Source organism: Artemia franciscana, chromosome 19, assembly GCF_032884065.1.
Source record: "Artemia franciscana chromosome 19, ASM3288406v1, whole genome shotgun sequence".
NCBI classification, from domain to species: domain Eukaryota; kingdom Metazoa; phylum Arthropoda; class Branchiopoda; order Anostraca; family Artemiidae; genus Artemia; species Artemia franciscana.
Window position 1 is genome coordinate 25,850,876 of NC_088881.1, and position 18,437 is coordinate 25,869,312.

An 18,437-nucleotide genomic window follows, 5' to 3' on the forward strand; every position below is an offset into this window, starting at 1 on the left:
ATTTGTCAGTTGAAATTCAAAGGAAAGGTATTTTCATTAGAAATACACCCAAAAAGAATCAAAATCAAAGGGGGAGATATGCCCCCCGTTGAAGCCACTCTTCTTCCCTGGAAGCCCCAAAGTGTTTGAAGTTTAAAGTTTATGACATTTGTTGCTACAAATATCTAAAAAAAACAATAACCGTGATACAAATATCTAAAAAAAAGAACACCTGACGCAAAATTTATATCCTTTACTATACTCTATTGTACTATTATAATAAATAAAAAAATTATTTTGGAATGAAATAAACGACGATATCACAGAGGCTGATTGGCCAGTCTATCACACAAGTACCAAATCCATTTTTAGGAACTTTTAACACAATGTTTAGTCTATTTTCTTTTCCCTTTTCGCATAGTAAGTTTTTTCCAAAAGCCTGGTCTTTTCTCACTTTCATCATTTCGTTTAGTAGTTTCTTCATTTTGGAATCGCAGCATGTCCAGTAGAGTCATTTCTTGGCTTGGATCCTTTTTTGGCAAATCTTGCAGTTCAGGGTAATCAACGAAGGCATTTTGGAGATCTCTGGTCATCTTTTTTCGTATCGTCTTCTTCATCGATAAATGGCGCTCAATATTTTGAAGGTTTCGATTTTTATCATAACTGCAAAAAAAAGGAAATTTTAAATAGCATTTGTCTTTCCGTTATATGGGTTAAGATTCAAGTGATAGCCAGAAGCACCAATTAGAGGGATTAAAAATTAATGGTTTACGGCCAAGATGTCACTCTATATGTTTCACCAGCTTCCTAAAAATTCCTATAAAATTTTTAAAAATAATATTTTTTGGTATTGTCACTGATAAATAATTGTTTGGTACTTTCATTGAAAAAATAAGCAACCCCCTAAGACTTGCCACCACCACCCCCTAATTTTTTGAGAATTGACACTACTTGGTACATGTCCAGGACACATTTTTATGTATATCTCCTAGAACATCAATCAGCTAAATTGAAGTATATTTGTTGCCCAGGAAGAAGCTTAGTCGAGACGACCATCCAGGGGTTGACCAGTTTTAGAAATCATGCATGCTAGGCGACGCATTTTCCGCTTAGCAGAAGTTAGCCGTGTGTGGTGGAACAAGTAGTGCTTGGAGATGCTGACCAGGTGGTAGTAGTAGTTGGACTAAGTGGGGGAAAGAGGAAAACCCCCCAACATTAACTTGAGTTGAGGATTGTTCGATTAAGAGACAGAAATCAACACTAAAAGAATTATCCGTCCAATATTGCATACTATGTCGAGTGCTGTGGCCTGAAACTATCTCATTTTGTGCTAAATTAGTGTTTTTAGGACTCACCCACCAGGACCCGTATTTTAAACCAACAGTAACGGCTTCAGAGTATACTGGGTATCCATTTTAAAATAGACTCCTTTCAAGAATTATAATTAAAATATACTCTATTTAAATATACCAAGTCGATTAGATCTTGTCTAATTTTATTCTAATATTTATAACGAACAAAATAATGATATAAGGAAAGTTCAGTAAACTAGAACTTTATTATTAGCCTTTCAAGTTCCTGCTTTATTTAGAGTAAACGGAATATGAGCACAAAATACATTCAGAAACCTAAGTTCTGTTCGCTATTTTGTATAACGTTTTACCTTATTAGCGTTCTGTAAGTATCGTTTCACAAACCTCCCTACCAGGCACGTACGCAGGATTTTTTGTCGGGGGGGGGGGGGGGGGTCAAAACCTTCGAAATAGCAGATATAAAGTAGCACCTTTTTTTAATTTATTAATGCGAAAAGCATTTATATCGAAAAATACAGACTAACTTTAATCTGTAGTATTGTAGCGGATGGGGGGTGGGGTAGTAGGGACAGTAGTAGTAACAGTAGAACAGTAGTAGGTAGGTAGTTGGCTCAAAGGCTTTTGACTGAAGCGTCAAAAGTAGGTTTTAGGCTCAGGTTATGTTCATAGCGATTTAGAACCAGTGATTAATCTATTATATCCCACTAAAAGGGAAATTTTAGGGTTAACAGTGCAATATGGATGCTCTGGGGGGTATTTCTTTTATTGAAAAAATGTAGATTTTAATTAAAAATGACAGTTTCCAAAATTGATCCATTAAAAGCTGTACTTTATCCTGAAAGGGGGGGGGGGATAAAAGCTCTAAAATCAAGGATAATTCTGTTTTGCTGTGGAAAGCAAACTCTCTTTACAAAAAAAAATAACAGCACAATTGCTAATTACTTCAAAGAGGGTAAAAAGTTAGACAGAAAACGGGTTAATAATTGGGCAGTGACTTGACCGGATAATGACATGCTGTAAAATCCCCCCAAAAAAGGCTTCACACATGTATCTAGATTCTTAATAAATGTTCTACTTTGCCAGAAATCCCAAGAAACCATGGGGAAATTCAACATTTCAAAGTTTCGGAGGGCCCGGGCCCCCCCTGCGTACGTGCCAGCTCCCTACTATCAAACTAAAAAATGGGTGCTAAATGAAATGCTCTGAGAGAGCTAAATCGTATAGGTTTAACAAAAAAAAATCACGGAACGATTATAAATTATACCCCAATTATCATTTGCCATACGAAGAAATTCTCAGAATAATTTAGAAGCAAGTTTTATGAACCTTGTGGATATATATCATTCGTAAGTTGACCGGTTTAAAATCACAATGCCCATGGGCGCCATAGTAAGTAGTGAGTACATTGCCAGTACTTTAATAATTTGACAGGCGCAAAAAATAAGACATCAAAATGCGGCTATTGATTTAACGAAGTATTTGGGCATTGTCCTCTATAGATGTACATTGTGCATACAATGAAATTACACAAGACCCAAAGGCGATAGGATTTCATTAAATAAATAAGAACTAATTTTTTAGCTAAAAGTAAGCAGCGACATTAAAACTTAAAATGAACAGAAATTACTCCGTATATGAAATGGGTTGTCCCCTCCGCAATCCCTCGCTCTTTACGCTAAAGCTTTTAATTATTTTAAAAAGTAGAATTGTGGCAAAGAGTCAAACTTTAGCGTAAAGAGCGAGGGATTGCGGAGGGGACAACCCGTTTCATATACGGAGTAATTTCAGTTCATTTTAAGTTTTAATGTCGCTCCTTACTTTCAGCTAAAAATATTAGTTTTTTTTTTATTTAATTTCTGAACGTTTTTGAATTAATGTATGTTTGGTTTTGGCTCTCCGCACATAAATTATTAAAATGAAATTTGTATATTAATTCTTTTTTTGGCTAAATGGCTTTCTCTTAGTTTTGATCAGACGATTTTGAGAAATAAGGGGTGGACAAGGAGGCCTAGTTGCCCTCCCATTTTTCGGTTACTTAAAAAGGCAACTAGAACTTTTAATTTTTAACGAACGTTTTTATTAGTAAAAAATATACGTAACTTAAGAATTAACTTACGTAACAAACTTTCATAACCTTATATTTTTATTATGTATACGAGGGGGTTTGTACCCTCGTTAATACCTCACTCTTTACACTAAATCGTAAGTTTCGTCCCAATTCTTTAAGAATGACCCCTGAATCAGAAAGGCCGTAGAATAAATAGTTGAAATTACTAAAAATACTTTAGCATAAAGAGCAAGGTATTTATCTCCTCCTAAATACTTCGCTCTTTATGCTAAAGTATTTTTAGAACCCCTCATATGCGTAATAATCTCTTTTCGTTTTAAGTTTCAATGCTACTTCTTCCTTTCATTTGAAAAAACGTTTTCGTGTTTATTTTTCATTGTTTTCTTATAGTAATGCTAGAGAATCCTGTGCCCTTTTCATTGAATTCTTCTTCCCCCATGACAGATTCCTCCAAGAAAAGATCCTCCTACATAACCCCCTCTCCTCAGCCCCACCCCCAAACAAAATAAAATCACCCTGAAAACGTCTGTACAGTTCCCAATAACCATTACTATATGTAAACACTGGTCAAAGTTTGTAACTTGCAGCCCCTCCCCCAGGGATTATGGGGGAGTAAGTCATCCCCAAAGACATAGTTATTATGGTTTTCGACTATGCTGAATAAAATGGATATCTCAAAATTTGGATCCGTTGACTTTGGAGAAAAAAGAGCGTGGGAGGGGGCGTAGATGCGCTCCAATTTTTTCGGTCACTTAAAAAGGGCACTAGAACTTTTTATTTCCGTTAGAATGAGCCCTCTTGCGACATTCTAGGACCACTTGGTCGATACGATGACCCCTGGGGAAAAAAAAACAAACAAATAAACACGCACCCGTGATTTGTCTTCTGGCAAAAAATACAAAATTCCACATTTTTGTAGATAGGAGCTTGAAACTTCTACAATAGGGTTCTCTGATACGCTAAATCTGATGGTGTCATTTTCGTTAAGATCCTACGACTTTTAGGGGGTGTTTCTCCCTATTTTCCTAAATAAGGCAAATTTTCGCAGGCTCGTAACTTTTGATGGGTAAGACTAAACTTGATGAAACTTATATATTTAAAATCAGCATTACAATGCGATTCTTTTGATGTAGCTATTGATATCAAAATTCTATTTTTTAGAGTTTTAGTTACTATTGAGTCGGGTCGCTCCTTACTACAGTTCGTTACCACGAACTGTTTGATATTATGACCAAAATCATTCCAAACTTGTTTTATAAAGATGCATCAGACACGTAAGTGTAGGTTCACAAATATTCTGAGGAGGGACAGCATTCGAAAATATGCAAAAACAGGTTAACACTGAAAATGAAAAACTTAACCAGATTAACCACAAAAAGCTTGAGATTATTGGGACACTTGGGATCATAAGGTATCTGTTATTGTTGCATTGTGATACAAAAATGTCTTCTTTAGCTACTAAATACTGTTGGCATTGCAGGGCGGTTTCTGTCGCTTCTTTAGTCGATAAATCATACATCTGCGTAAATGATAATACTATCAAATGTATATGAATCCAAAAATTACCTCATCTTGGGATATATAAAACGAAATTTTGTTCATAAAATAATTAACAATATGTGAACTATCCGAGTTTATATGCCTTCAGAATTCTATCGTTCCTACTACTGCTCTGAGTAGGGCTGCCACCCGGTGAACAAAAATCACTAGACTCATTGTTTTATTTCTTTACCATTTTCTGTGCAGGCTCACCTACAGCAAGGGATAAAATTACCCCCTAGATGTGGAAAAATACCTTTAGATTGACATTTTGTTTCTTCTCAAGCAAAAATTATCCTCGTAATTTTGAAAAATGCCTTTTTGCATCTTTAGGCAGAGAATAGAACAAAATCCTTGTTTCCTCCCTGTATTTTCCAAAATTGGTACCATTGGCTTATACCCCGATCACTGAAAGTTGGTTATCTGTGATGTAATCGAAATATTTGCTTTTTCTTCTTCTTTTTTTGTCCTTGTCGATTCAAAACCCCAGTTTTTTTCCCAAAAAAATATAGAAACTAATTTATTTTTCCTCTAGTTGACCTACTATAATTACTAGGACACAAGCGAAAATTTTGAAAATGGTCTATATTTCCATGAATAAATTTTTCCCATCCTTATAAATAAGGAGTCAGCATATCAGAGAAGTCTGGTGTAGAGGTTTCAAGCTCCTATCTGCAATAAATATAAAAAAAAACTTTTTTTTAACTGTAAGTAAGGAGCGACATTAAAACTTAAAACGAACAGAAATGACTCCGTATATGAAATGGGTTGTCAGCTCCTCAACGCCTCGCTCTTTACGCTAAAGTTTGACTCTTTGCCACAATTCTACTTTTTAAAACAATTACAAGCTTACCTTTTATATTAATTACCTTTATATGTATATTATTACCTTTTATATAATTACCTACAAGCGCACTCTGCACTTATTGAACACCTTTGTAAGATATTATGAGTTTATTTCGAGGAAAATTTCAAATTTGAGGAAAATTTGAAATTTACAAGTGAATTGTAATTCTAAATTTAACTGATACTACGAATAGAAACAAGCACCTTCATTCCAAATCTAAAACAATAATAATCAACGATAAAAAAAGATAAACTAAAAAGAAAAAGAAAGAAGTTTCTATCACTAGACTAAAACTACTTGGAAAATATGGGACAAACTGGATGGGTGAAGAATTTAAGCAGTATTTTTATCTTCTCTTTCTTCACCAGTTCTTTCTTACCAGTATCAAAATAAACCAATTATAAAAGAAAATAGAGAGAATAGGATATGTTTGATGAAGCATATTAAGCAGCTGTTGTTGCAATAGCAAAAAAGAACCAACTTGAAAGATGGGATGCAATTGGGTAAGCAATAGACAAAAAATGTACTAATGACTTTATTTAATTTTAATAGTTGTTTCTTCGAAAAACAAGCAAATTCAAGAAAAACCAATGATATGAAAAGGAACAGAATTACTCCAAACTAAAATCCCTATATATATTAAACTAAGTAGCTGTATGAAAAGAACAGTTTTAAGGAAGAAGAAGACGAAAAAGAGGCTGTTAAACAGCTTATTTAAAACCATATATATTTTCCAGAGGAGACAATACCTAGAAAAGCGTCATTTGGCTCATGTAAATGGGAGTTTAACAAACCCAATTCTAGGGGAAACCGGGAAAAATTAACTAGCAACATATGAAGCCCTAAAGTGGACTGATGCAATGACAATGCCATTAAAAGAATTGAGTGCTCTATTCTTCCCGACATTTTTCACTGTAGAACCCAATGTGTGAATTGTCTATTCAATCTTGTACATCTTTACTGCATCCATCGTCCCTTACAACAAGTACCGCTGGGAGCTGGGAGCAAGGGTGTCCATTTGGGTGGGGCACTATCTCACCAATTAGATACCATCTTTTTGCACCAGACGAAGAATTATTCAGCTGATTTTAAGATAGTTCTTCTTGCGGCAATCTAAAGTAGAGAGGACAAATTTCTTTGCCAGAAATAAAAAGATACTTACAATGACATGGCATAACACAAAACATTTTGACACGAATTGAATATTAGCTTAAAACTGAGGGTTACCTAGGTGAGGTCTTCCGCGATCCCTCCTCGTCAGTAAAGGAATTAGTACCATCAGTGCTTGGCATTCGAGCATGTACGTGAATGTCGCTAAAAAGTTCTGTGATTTGCTTTTCAGCGTCAAGGACAGACTGACTTGGCCGCCGCTCTTCAAAAATACCACGAACGTCGTTGATAGATCGACTCATCTGTAAACAATATAGTCAGTTAGAAAGTTTAACTCGTGTTTATTTGGAGTTAGGAGTGCCCTTTTGAAGACATGGTTTTAAGGCCATTCGACACCTTAAAATCATTTTTCGCTTCTCAGTGTCGGCTGACCTTCTCAAAGACAAAGGTACCAAATTTTTCCAGTACCACAGAGAAATCCCAAAACAGCCTAATTACTTAAATGAAATATTTCTTTAAAATTATGATTAAAACTGATAGGAGATCTTGAATGTACAGTTCTAAAAGCTAACGAGATATTAGTTTAAAATAAAGAAAAGAACAATCTTTTAATAATTGTTAAGCAAGGCGCTGTCTATTCACTGTGCCTACAACATATATAATACGTCCTCTGTGTTGTCAACGCCTTCAGACAAAGCATGTAACACCTATACGTAACTTTCAAAGCTGTTAAATTGCTCAAATGGTATTTCCTTTGAGCTGATTTTTAACGTTTTCCTAGCACGTATACTCAAACATTTTCAGGTTTCAACTGCTCTTTCCGGAACTTTAAACAGAAAATTATGATTTGTTTAATAAAAAATAGATACCCGCTTTCTAATAATGCAAGTTTTATTAGATCTGAATATCTCTATCCCAAAAACACAATGGGAGAAGTTAAATGAGAGCATTAGGCGTCTGCTTTTAGTTTTCTGTCGTTTATTCCAATCTCTTATCCAGGCTCCATAAGTTATGGCAAGACCGCTCTATCAATTTTGAATAGTCTAGCCACACAAACTAAAAAGAGTTTATAAAGGACTAGATAGAATAATTTTTAAAGGTACCACATCGCCTTAAAACCCAATGTACTTTTCCAGCTACAGTTCTTGCGAAAATTAGGGTATTTTAAGCAATTTTTCTCCTGATCAAGATATGATTTAAGGATTAATGCTCGTCGAGCTCATGTCTTTTTCTGCTCTAGAACTTGTCTTTAAACTTCTTTTCAATAATTTAGATGGCCACTAAAAAGTACAATTAATCTCTTGGAAGGTGTGTACTAAGAAATTTGTTTCTGAGGGGTTCCAATATTTTGAGGGTGGCAAAAATTCAACAAAATGCAAAAAAAAAATGCAAATTACATCAAAAATAGCAAGTAAGAAATTATTTGAACAACAAAACAGTTCTTAATAGTTAGAGGGCACGGCACAAGCCCCAAGACACCCCGCCCCTCATACCTGTCTGCATCTTCTTGCTTTATCATCTATATACCTATGCAGAAGGCCTAGACTACTTTCACTTAATATTAGAACGGGGATGATTCTGTTGTCAATCAATGCAAGGCTACAATGGACCATACTGGACAGTCCATTCAGGACTGAATTGAATATAAGGTGAAGAGTCCTAGTAAAGACAAGTATAGAGATTTGTCATTTTATAGATTGTTGGTATTTCTCGGGCTTAAAATGAACGTACTGAAAACAATTTTTATTACAGTGAAAATTAATACGATTGACTGTGTTCAGTTATCAATGTTTTAATTTAGAAAAACACAATAATATAATTATTTTTTAGTAAATTCCAGAATTCTTCACTGGAGATAATTTAAATTAGACGCAGACACAGAAGATCCCCTATCCCAAGGTTGTTCGGAGGAATTCAGAAAAATTTAGCCCAAAACCAAAACAAATTAATTACTTTAAAAGAATTGGATTTTTATTCTGACTTTAAATATATAAGTTTCATTAAGTTTTGTCCTACCCATCAAAGGTTACGAGCCTGAGAAAATGTTGCCTTATTTTCGAAAAAAGGGGAAACACCCTCTAATAGTCATAGAATCGGAAAGTAAATCACACCATCAGATTCAGCGTATCAGAGAACCCTATTGTAGAGGTTTAAAGCTTCTATCTGCAAAAATGTGAAATTTTGTGTTTTATGCCAGAAGAAAGATCACAAATGCGTGTTTGTCTGTTTGTTTTTCCAGGGGTGATCATATCGACCCAGTGGGTCTAGAATGGGGGGAGATGGCACATTCTAACGAAAATTAAAAATTATAGTGCCCTTTTTAAGTGACCAAAAAATGGAAGGCAACTAGGCTCCATCCCATGCCACTTTTTCCAGCAAAATCGTCCGATCAAAATTTTTTTCATCGTAGTTGAAAGGCCCAATAGCTATTTCTTTGGAGATAACATGACCCCTCACAGCTCCTGGGGAAATTTCTTTAAGTTATAAAATTTGACTACTTTCTATGTATAGTATTTGTTATTGGGAAGTATGTATGCATTTTTTTAGGTGGAGAGAACGATTTTTTGTGCTGGGGGGAATTTTCACAGGGAGAATTTACCAAGGAGATAGAAGTTTCCAGGGGGTGAGCTTTTCAGACGAAATTTTTACTGGGACAATTCGCCAGAATTCTTATACGAAATTTTCTTATGTCTTCCTTTCTCTTTACCGACTCGATTTTGCGCGTGGACATGTTGAGGGTAATTGTCCGCGGTAAATTTTTACCATTTCTGCTCGTTTTTAAGTTTAAATGTTGCACCTTACTTTCAGTTATTTTTTTTTCTTTTTAATAGTCCCATAGAGGCAAAAACATGCCAAAGAAAATTGATCCGTTTCTGTGGATGCTTGAATTACGGATCTTAGCTCTGGCAAGATTTATGAAAAAAAGAAATTCAGCTGGGGTTGTGGGTTTTTTGGGGGAAGCGGTCAAACTAATGTTGGGAGGGGCAGCTGCCCTCTGCCCCATAGAAAATCAAGCCCCTGCATCGGACGAGATTAATTCGCGAAGCCTGGCAATTTGCTCCCATACCCCCTATATTTATCACATAATTCCTCTTGCCAGAAGGGGTAAGGTAATATATTAATGGACTATTCGAGTAGCTATAAAACAAACTTACATGTATAGTCAGAATTGCATCCTGAACCTAATTTTAACATTGATTTGCATCAGAAATAAACTTTACCCCCACCTCCTTAATCTGCAAATTTATACCCTGAATTGGTATACATAGGGTGGGGATAAATTTCATTTCCGACACCGATGAATGTTTTGGATTCATGATGCAATTCTGACTGTGGAGGTAAGTTTATTTCTTAGCAGCTTGAATAGTCTGTTAATATAAACCTTACCCGCCAAAAGCTTTCTACAGAACGTACTAAGGGTTGAAGCAAATATGAAGTACTTACATCATAACAATCTTCATTTTCCATTTTCGCCAAAGCCAAAACCTTTCAAAAGATCTTTTGCTGGCAAATGATGAAAAAATACTGACCTCCCAGGAGAAGTGGCCCTGTTTATTTTCAGGAAGAGAAAAAAGGTCAAATGTTGCACAATATCATGAGTTTCAATGAGATTCTTAATTTAAACTCTGAGCAGATAAGAATCTACTACGAGATAACAGGACTGGTTTGTCTTATGATAATTATTTGAACTAGCTGTCGATTGCTAAATTTGCTAAAGACGCTTATCAACCTGGCAATCAATTTTCAAAGCCACGATTGTTTACAAGCAGTGGTTCCGAATGGGGATCGGGGGGAAATTCGCCCCGATTGCTGAAGTTTAGCTCCCTCGGAAAAAAGCCCTCCGGAAATACCACCCCCACGCGTCTAGTTGGTCTCCAATGGCTTTGGGCTGAAGAAAAAAGAATTAACTCTCAGTTTCTGATCTAATGAACACGCTCCGAAGTTCCTTTAACCATGAGGCGGAGGCGGGGATGAGGAACCCTCCTATACGGAATAAATCCTGCTCTTTTTTGGGTTCAATGTTTGTCTTTACTTTCATAATTACAGCGTAGACCAGAAATATTCCCAAAAAGCATAGGGGAGTAGATATTAATTTCACATTTTATATATATTTTTTTAAAAGTTTCTTTTGCACCCCTCCTCCCAACAAAAATTTTGGTGGCGACCCTAGGATTTATGCATCAATTTCTACCTCACCTTTTCCTCATCTCTCACTTAGAACTAATTTTGTATTTATCTGGTGGCTGAATGAGAGCTGGGATGTTTTGGCATTAAAATGCACCCTTTGAGGTATCTTCGTCCCTTCCAAACTACAAAACAATCAGAGAGCCGTATTGTAGAAGTTTAAGTGCCTTTTTAAGTTTTGTAATTTGTCCATTGCTTACAGATAGTATTTATTATTGGGAAACATACGGACATTTTTTCTTTAGTTTTTTGAACCTCAGTTGGTCCAACACATGTTTTACATTAGGTCATAGTTCTTATACGTCTATGGTTTCCCTTGGCCCAAGAACTTAAAGCTATAAGCTTCAAACTGATAAAGGACCCCTTTTTAACGCTCCATATCCTGGCCCTACCCCCACCCCCCAAAAAAATGTGTCCCCTTGGAAGAAGGAACTAAAAGCTGTGAGCCAATCGGAAACAAAAACTTTTTAGCCCATTTTTAGTGGGCTGGTACCCCCGTTCTATTTTCTGTACAGTATGGTATCTCCTTCAAGTCGTTTGAAATGTTTGCTTGGGTCTTTTTCAGGGCAGCCAATTTTCAGCTGGGACACAGACCACTAAAATGGTGCCTAAGAATAGTCCAAACTCCTATTTTCCTGATACATTGTAAGGAATAGATGTAAGAGGTGGGGGGCCATGCCCTTAAACTGCATACTTGCCTTACCTAAACCATGAGGACAGTTAAGAAATTTTCTTATAACTAAAAAACAAACCCTAAAGCCTGATGAATATTTGGCGTAGAAAGTTTAGCTAAATATTGAGCATTATGGCGACCTTGTGCCTAACTCTGTCATTTCGAAGTCTATTCATTTTTGCATAATAACAATTGTTATATTACAAGCCGTAGGTTGACAGACGATTAGCCAGCGCCATAATCCATAAAGCATATCACTATAATTGAACATCTAAAGCCCTAACGTCCTCACTATTTTTTTAGATTATTAGTTACTTTAGCTTTAAAAACTCGCATAAATATGCCTTTTTTGAAAATGACGCAAAACAGAATAACTTAGACACGCGTCTCGGACCAAGATGTGTCATCGAAGTGGGCCTTTCAGCCTCCTTTATGAAAACATAGTTATATTCCTTTTCCCAACACAATTCATTAGTCAGGGCTTGTTGAAGCTAGATCCTTGGAATCGGGAGGGCTACCATTCTTTCCTACCTCTCTCATCTTCTTGTTCTTCAGATTAATTTAAAAAAAAGTTTGTTTTCAAATGAAAGTAAGGAGCAACATTAAAACTTATAACGAACAAAAATTATTACGTATATGAAAGGATGCGCCCCTCGTCAATACCTCGCTCTTTACGCTAAAGTTCGAAATTTTATTCCAATTCTTTAAGAATGAACCCAGATCGCAAAGGCCGGTTAATTAGAACAAATAGCTCTTTTGAAAGTACTAGAAAAAAATTAGCGTAAAGAAAGAGGTATTGACGAGGGGGAGCACCCCCTCATATACATAACAATTTCTGTTCCTTTTAATTTTTGATGTTGCTCCTTACTTTCAGTTGAAAAACCCTGTTCCCCGAACCCCCCACCAGAAAAATCCCCGTCTGTATGTCTCCCAATAAAAAATACTATATGCAAACAATGGGCGAAGTTCGAAAAAAGGGGAAACACCCTCTAATAGTCATAGAATCGGAAAGTAAATCACACCATCAGATTCAGCGTATCAGAGAACCCTATTGTAGAGGTTTAAAGCTTCTATCTGCAAAAATGTGAAATTTTGTGTTTTATGCCAGAAGAAAGATCACAAATGCGTGTTTGTCTGTTTGTTTTTTCCAGGGGTGATCATATCGACCCAGTGGGTCTAGAATGGGGGGAGATGGCTCATTCTAACGAAAATTAAAAATTCTAGTGCCCTTTTTAAGTGACCAAAAAATGGAAGGCAACTAGGCTCCATCCCATGCCACTTTTTCCAGCAAAATTTTTTTCATCGTAGTTGAAAGGCCCAATAACTATTTCTTTGGAGATAACATGGCCCCTCACAGCTCCTGGGGAAATTTCTTTAAGTTATAAAATTTGACTACTTTCTATGTATAGTATTTGTTATTGGGAAGTATGTATGCATTTTTTAGGTGGAGAGAACGCATTTTTGTGCTGGGGGGAATTTTCACAGGGAGAATTTACCAAGGAGATAGAAGTTTCCAGGGGGTGAGCTTTTCAGACGAAATTTTTACTTGGACAATTCGCCAGAATTCTTATACGAAATTTTCTTATGTCTTCCTTTCTCTTTACCGACTCGATTTTGCGCGTGGACATGTTGAGGGTAATTGTCCGCGGTAAATTTTTACCATTTCTGCTCGTTTTTAAGTTTAAATGTTGCACCTTACTTTCAGTTTTTTTTTCTTTTTAATAGTCCCATAGAGGCAAAAACATGCCAAAGAAAATTGATCCGTTTCTGTGGATGCTTGAATTACGGATCTTAGCTCTGGCAAGATTTATGAAAAAAAGAAATTCAGCTGGGATTGTGGGTTTTTTGGGGGAAGCGGTCAAAATGATGTTGGGAGGGGCAGCTGCCCTCTGCCCCATAGAAAATCAAGCCCCTGCATCGGACGAGATTAATTCGCAAAGCCTGGCAATTTGCTCCCATACCCCCTATATTTATCACATAATTCCTCTTGCCAGAAGGGGTAAGGTAATATCTTAATGGACTATTCGATTAGCTATAAAACAAACTTACATGTATAGTCAGAATTGCATCCTGAACCTAATTTTAACATTGATTTGCATCAGAAATAAACTTTACCCCCACCTCCTTAATCTGCAAATTTATACCCTGAATTGGTATACATAGGGTGGGGATAAATTTCATTTCCGACACCGATGAATGTTTTGGATTCATGATGCAATTCTGACTGTGGAGGTAAGTTTATTTCTTAGCAGCTTGAATAGTCTGTTAATATAAACCTTACCCGCCAAAAGCTTTCTACAGAACGTACTAAGGGTTGAAGCAAATATGAAGTACTTACATCATAACAATCTTCATTTTCCATTTTCGCCAAAGCCAAAACCCTTCAAAAGATCTTTTGCTGGCAAATGATGAAAAAATACTGACCTCCCAGGAGAAGTGGCCCTGTTTATTTTCAGGAAGAAAAAAGGTCAAATGTTGCACAATATCATGAGTTTCAATGAGATTCTTAATTTAAACTCTGAGCAGATAAGAATCTACTACGAGATAACAGGACTGGCTTGTCTTATGATAATTATTTGAACTAGCTGTCGATTGCTAAATTTGCTAAAGACGCTTATCAACCTGGCAATCAATTTTCAAAGCCACGATTGTTTACAAGCAGTGGTTCCGAATGGGGATTGGGGGGAAATTCGCCCCGATTGCTGAAGTTTAGCTCCCTCGGAAAAAAGCCCTCCGGAAATACCACCCCCACGCGTCTAGTTGGTCTCCAATGGCTTTGGGGTGAAGAAAAAAGAATTAACTCTCAGTTTCTGATCTAATGAACACGCTCCGAAGTTCCTTTAACCATGAGGTGGAGGCGGGGATGAGGAACCCTCCTATACGGAATAAATCCTGCTCTTTTTTGGGTTCAATGTTTGTCTTTACTTTCATAATTACAGCGTAGACCAGAAATATTCCCAAAAAGCATAGGGGATTAGATATTAATTTCACATTTTATATATATTTTTTTAAAAGTTTCTTTTGCACCCCTCCCCCCAACAAAAATTTTGGTGGCGACCCTAGGATTTATGCATCAATTTCTACCTCACCTTTTCTTTATCTCTCACTTAGAACTAATTATGTATTTATCTGGTGGCTGAATGAGAGCTGGGATGTTTTGGCATTAAAATGCACCCTTTGAGGTATCTTCGTCCCTTCCAAACTACAAAACAATCAGAGAGCCGTATTGTAGAAGTTTAAGTGCCTTTTAAGTTTTGTAATTTGTCAATTGCTTACAGATAGTATTTATTATTGGGAAACATAGGGACATTTTTTCTTTAGTTTTTTGAACCTCAGTTGGTCCAACACATGTTTTACATTAGGTCATAGTTTTCTTATACGTCTATGGTTTCCCTTGGCCCAAGAACTTAAAGCAATAAGCTTCAAACTGATAAAGGACCCCTTTTTAACGCTTCATATCCTGGCCCTACCCCCACCCCCCCAAAAAATGTGTCCCCTTGGCAGAAGGAACTAAAACCTGTGAGCCAATCGGAAACAAAAACTTTTAAGCCCATTTTTAGTGGGCTGTACCCCCGTTCTATTTTCTGTACAGTATGGTATCTTCTTCAAGTCGTTTGAAATGTTTGTTTGGGTCTTTTTCAGGGCAGCCAATTTTCAGCTAGGACACAGACCACTAAAATGGTGCCTAAGAATAGTTCAAACTCCTATTTTCCTGATACATTGTAAGGAATAGATGTAAGAGGTGGGGGCCATGCCCTTAAACTGCATACTTGCCTTACCTAAACCATGAGGACAGTTAAGAAATTTTCTTATAACTAAAAAACAAACCCTAAAGCCTGATGAATATTTGGCGTAGAAAGTTTAGCTAAATATTGAGCATTATGGCGACCTTGTGCCTAACTCTGTCATTTCGAAGTCTATTCATTTTTGCATAATAACAATTGTTATATTACAAGCCGTAGGTTGACAGACGATTAGCCAGCGCCATAATCCATAAAGCATATCACTATAATTGAACATCTAAAGCCCTAACGTCCTCACTATTTTTTTAGATTATTAGTTACTTTAGCTTTAAAAACTCGCATAAATATGCCTTTTTTGAAAATGACGCAAAACAGAATAACTTAGACACGCGTCTCGGACCAAGATGTGTCATCGAAGTGGGCCTTTCAGCCTCCTTTATGAAAACATAGTTATATTCCTTTTCCCAACACAATTCATTAGTCAGGGCTTGTTGAAGCTAGATCCTTGGAATCGGGAGGGCTACCATTCTTTCCTACCTCTCTCATCTTCTTGTTCTTCAGATTAATTTAAAAAAAAGTTTGTTTTCAAATGAAAGTAAGGAGCAACATTAAAACTTATAACGAACAAAAATTATTACGTATATGAAAGGATGCGCCCCTCGTCAATACCTCGCTCTTTACGCTAAAGTTCGAAATTTTATTCCAATTCTTTAAGAATGAACCCAGATCGCAAAGGCCGGTTAATTAGAACAAATAGCTCTTTTGAAAGTACTAGAAAAAAATTTAGCGTAAAGAAAGAGGTATTGACGAGGGGGAGCACCCCCTCATATACATAACAATTTCTGTTCCTTTTAATTTTTGATGTTGCTCCTTACTTTCAGTTGAAAAACCCTGTTCCCCGAACCCCCCACCAGAAAAATCCCCGTCTGTATGTCTCCCAATAAAAAATACTATATGCAAACAATGGGCGAAGTTCGAAAAAAGGGGAAACACCCTCTAATAGTCATAGAATCGGAAAGTAAATCACACCATCAGATTCAGCGTATCAGAGAACCCTATTGTAGAGGTTTAAAGCTTCTATCTGCAAAAATGTGAAATTTTGTGTTTTATGCCAGAAGAAAGATCACAAATGCGTGTTTGTCTGTTTGTTTTTTCCAGGGGTGATCATATCGACCCAGTGGGTCTAGAATGGGGGGAGATGGCTCATTCTAACGAAAATTAAAAATTCTAGTGCCCTTTTTAAGTGACCAAAAAATGGAAGGCAACTAGGCTCCATCCCATGCCACTTTTTCCAGCAAAATTTTTTTCATCGTAGTTGAAAGGCCCAATAACTATTTCTTTGGAGATAACATGGCCCCTCACAGCTCCTGGGGAAATTTCTTTAAGTTATAAAATTTGACTACTTTCTATGTATAGTATTTGTTATTGGGAAGTATGTATGCATTTTTTAGGTGGAGAGAACGCATTTTTGTGCTGGGGGGAATTTTCACAGGGAGAATTTACCAAGGAGATAGAAGTTTCCAGGGGGTGAGCTTTTCAGACGAAATTTTTACTTGGACAATTCGCCAGAATTCTTATACGAAATTTTCTTATGTCTTCCTTTCTCTTTACCGACTCGATTTTGCGCGTGGACATGTTGAGGGTAATTGTCCGCGGTAAATTTTTACCATTTCTGCTCGTTTTTAAGTTTAAATGTTGCACCTTACTTTCAGTTATTTTTTTTCTTTTTAATAGTCCCATAGAGGCAAAAACATGCCAAAGAAAATTGATCCGTTTCTGTGGATGCTTGAATTACGGATCTTAGCTCTGGCAAGATTTATGAAAAAAAGAAATTCAGCTGGGATTGTGGGTTTTTTGGGGGAAGCGGTCAAAATGATGTTGGGAGGGGCAGCTGCCCTCTGCCCCATAGAAAATCAAGCCCCTGCATCGGACGAGATTAATTCGCAAAGCCTGGCAATTTGCTCCCATACCCCCTATATTTATCACATAATTCCTCTTGCCAGAAGGGGTAAGGTAATATCTTAATGGACTATTCGATTAGCTATAAAACAAACTTACATGTATAGTCAGAATTGCATCCTGAACCTAATTTTAACATTGATTTGCATCAGAAATAAACTTTACCCCCACCTCCTTAATCTGCAAATTTATACCCTGAATTGGTATACATAGGGTGGGGATAAATTTCATTTCCGACACCGATGAATGTTTTGGATTCATGATGCAATTCTGACTGTGGAGGTAAGTTTATTTCTTAGCAGCTTGAATAGTCTGTTAATATAAACCTTACCCGCCAAAAGCTTTCTACAGAACGTACTAAGGGTTGAAGCAAATATGAAGTACTTACATCATAACAATCTTCATTTTCCATTTTCGCCAAAGCCAAAACCCTTCAAAAGATCTTTTGCTGGCAAATGATGAAAAAATACTGACCTCCCAGGAGAAGTGGCCCTGTTTATTTTCAGGAAGAAAAAAGGTCAAATGTTGCACAATATCATGAGTTTCAATGAGATTCTTAATTTAAACTCTGAGCAGATAAGAATCTACTACGAGATAACAGGACTGGCTTGTCTTATGATAATTATTTGAACTAGCTGTCGATTGCTAAATTTGCTAAAGACGCTTATCAACCTGGCAATCAATTTTCAAAGCCACGATTGTTTACAAGCAGTGGTTCCGAATGGGGATTGGGGGGAAATTCGCCCCGATTGCTGAAGTTTAGCTCCCTCGGAAAAAAGCCCTCCGGAAATACCACCCCCACGCGTCTAGTTGGTCTCCAATGGCTTTGGGGTGAAGAAAAAAGAATTAACTCTCAGTTTCTGATCTAATGAACACGCTCCGAAGTTCCTTTAACCATGAGGTGGAGGCGGGGATGAGGAACCCTCCTATACGGAATAAATCCTGCTCTTTTTTGGGTTCAATGTTTGTCTTTACTTTCATAATTACAGCGTAGACCAGAAATATTCCCAAAAAGCATAGG

General features: G+C 36.7%; 1 protein-coding gene across 4 annotated transcripts in view; it reads right to left on the bottom strand.

Moving 5' to 3' along the window:
• Window positions 1-217: 217 nt before the first annotated feature.
• Window positions 218-18,437, bottom strand: part of LOC136039478 (uncharacterized) — a 32,034-nt gene continuing 13,814 nt past the window's right edge. For 2 of the 4 annotated variants that reach the window (XM_065723260.1, XM_065723261.1), the window contains exons 2-3: window positions 6,974-7,158; window positions 218-642 (exon numbers count right to left, since the gene is read on the bottom strand). In XM_065723260.1, coding sequence (XP_065579332.1) covers window positions 375-642; window positions 6,974-7,158 — 453 coding nt within the window. In that variant the 3' untranslated portion in view covers window positions 218-374. Of the gene's footprint in view, window positions 643-6,973; window positions 7,159-10,300; window positions 10,462-14,052; window positions 14,092-18,437 lie in introns of those variants that run through there. The other 2 variants (XM_065723259.1, XM_065723258.1) reach the window with 2 other exon arrangements.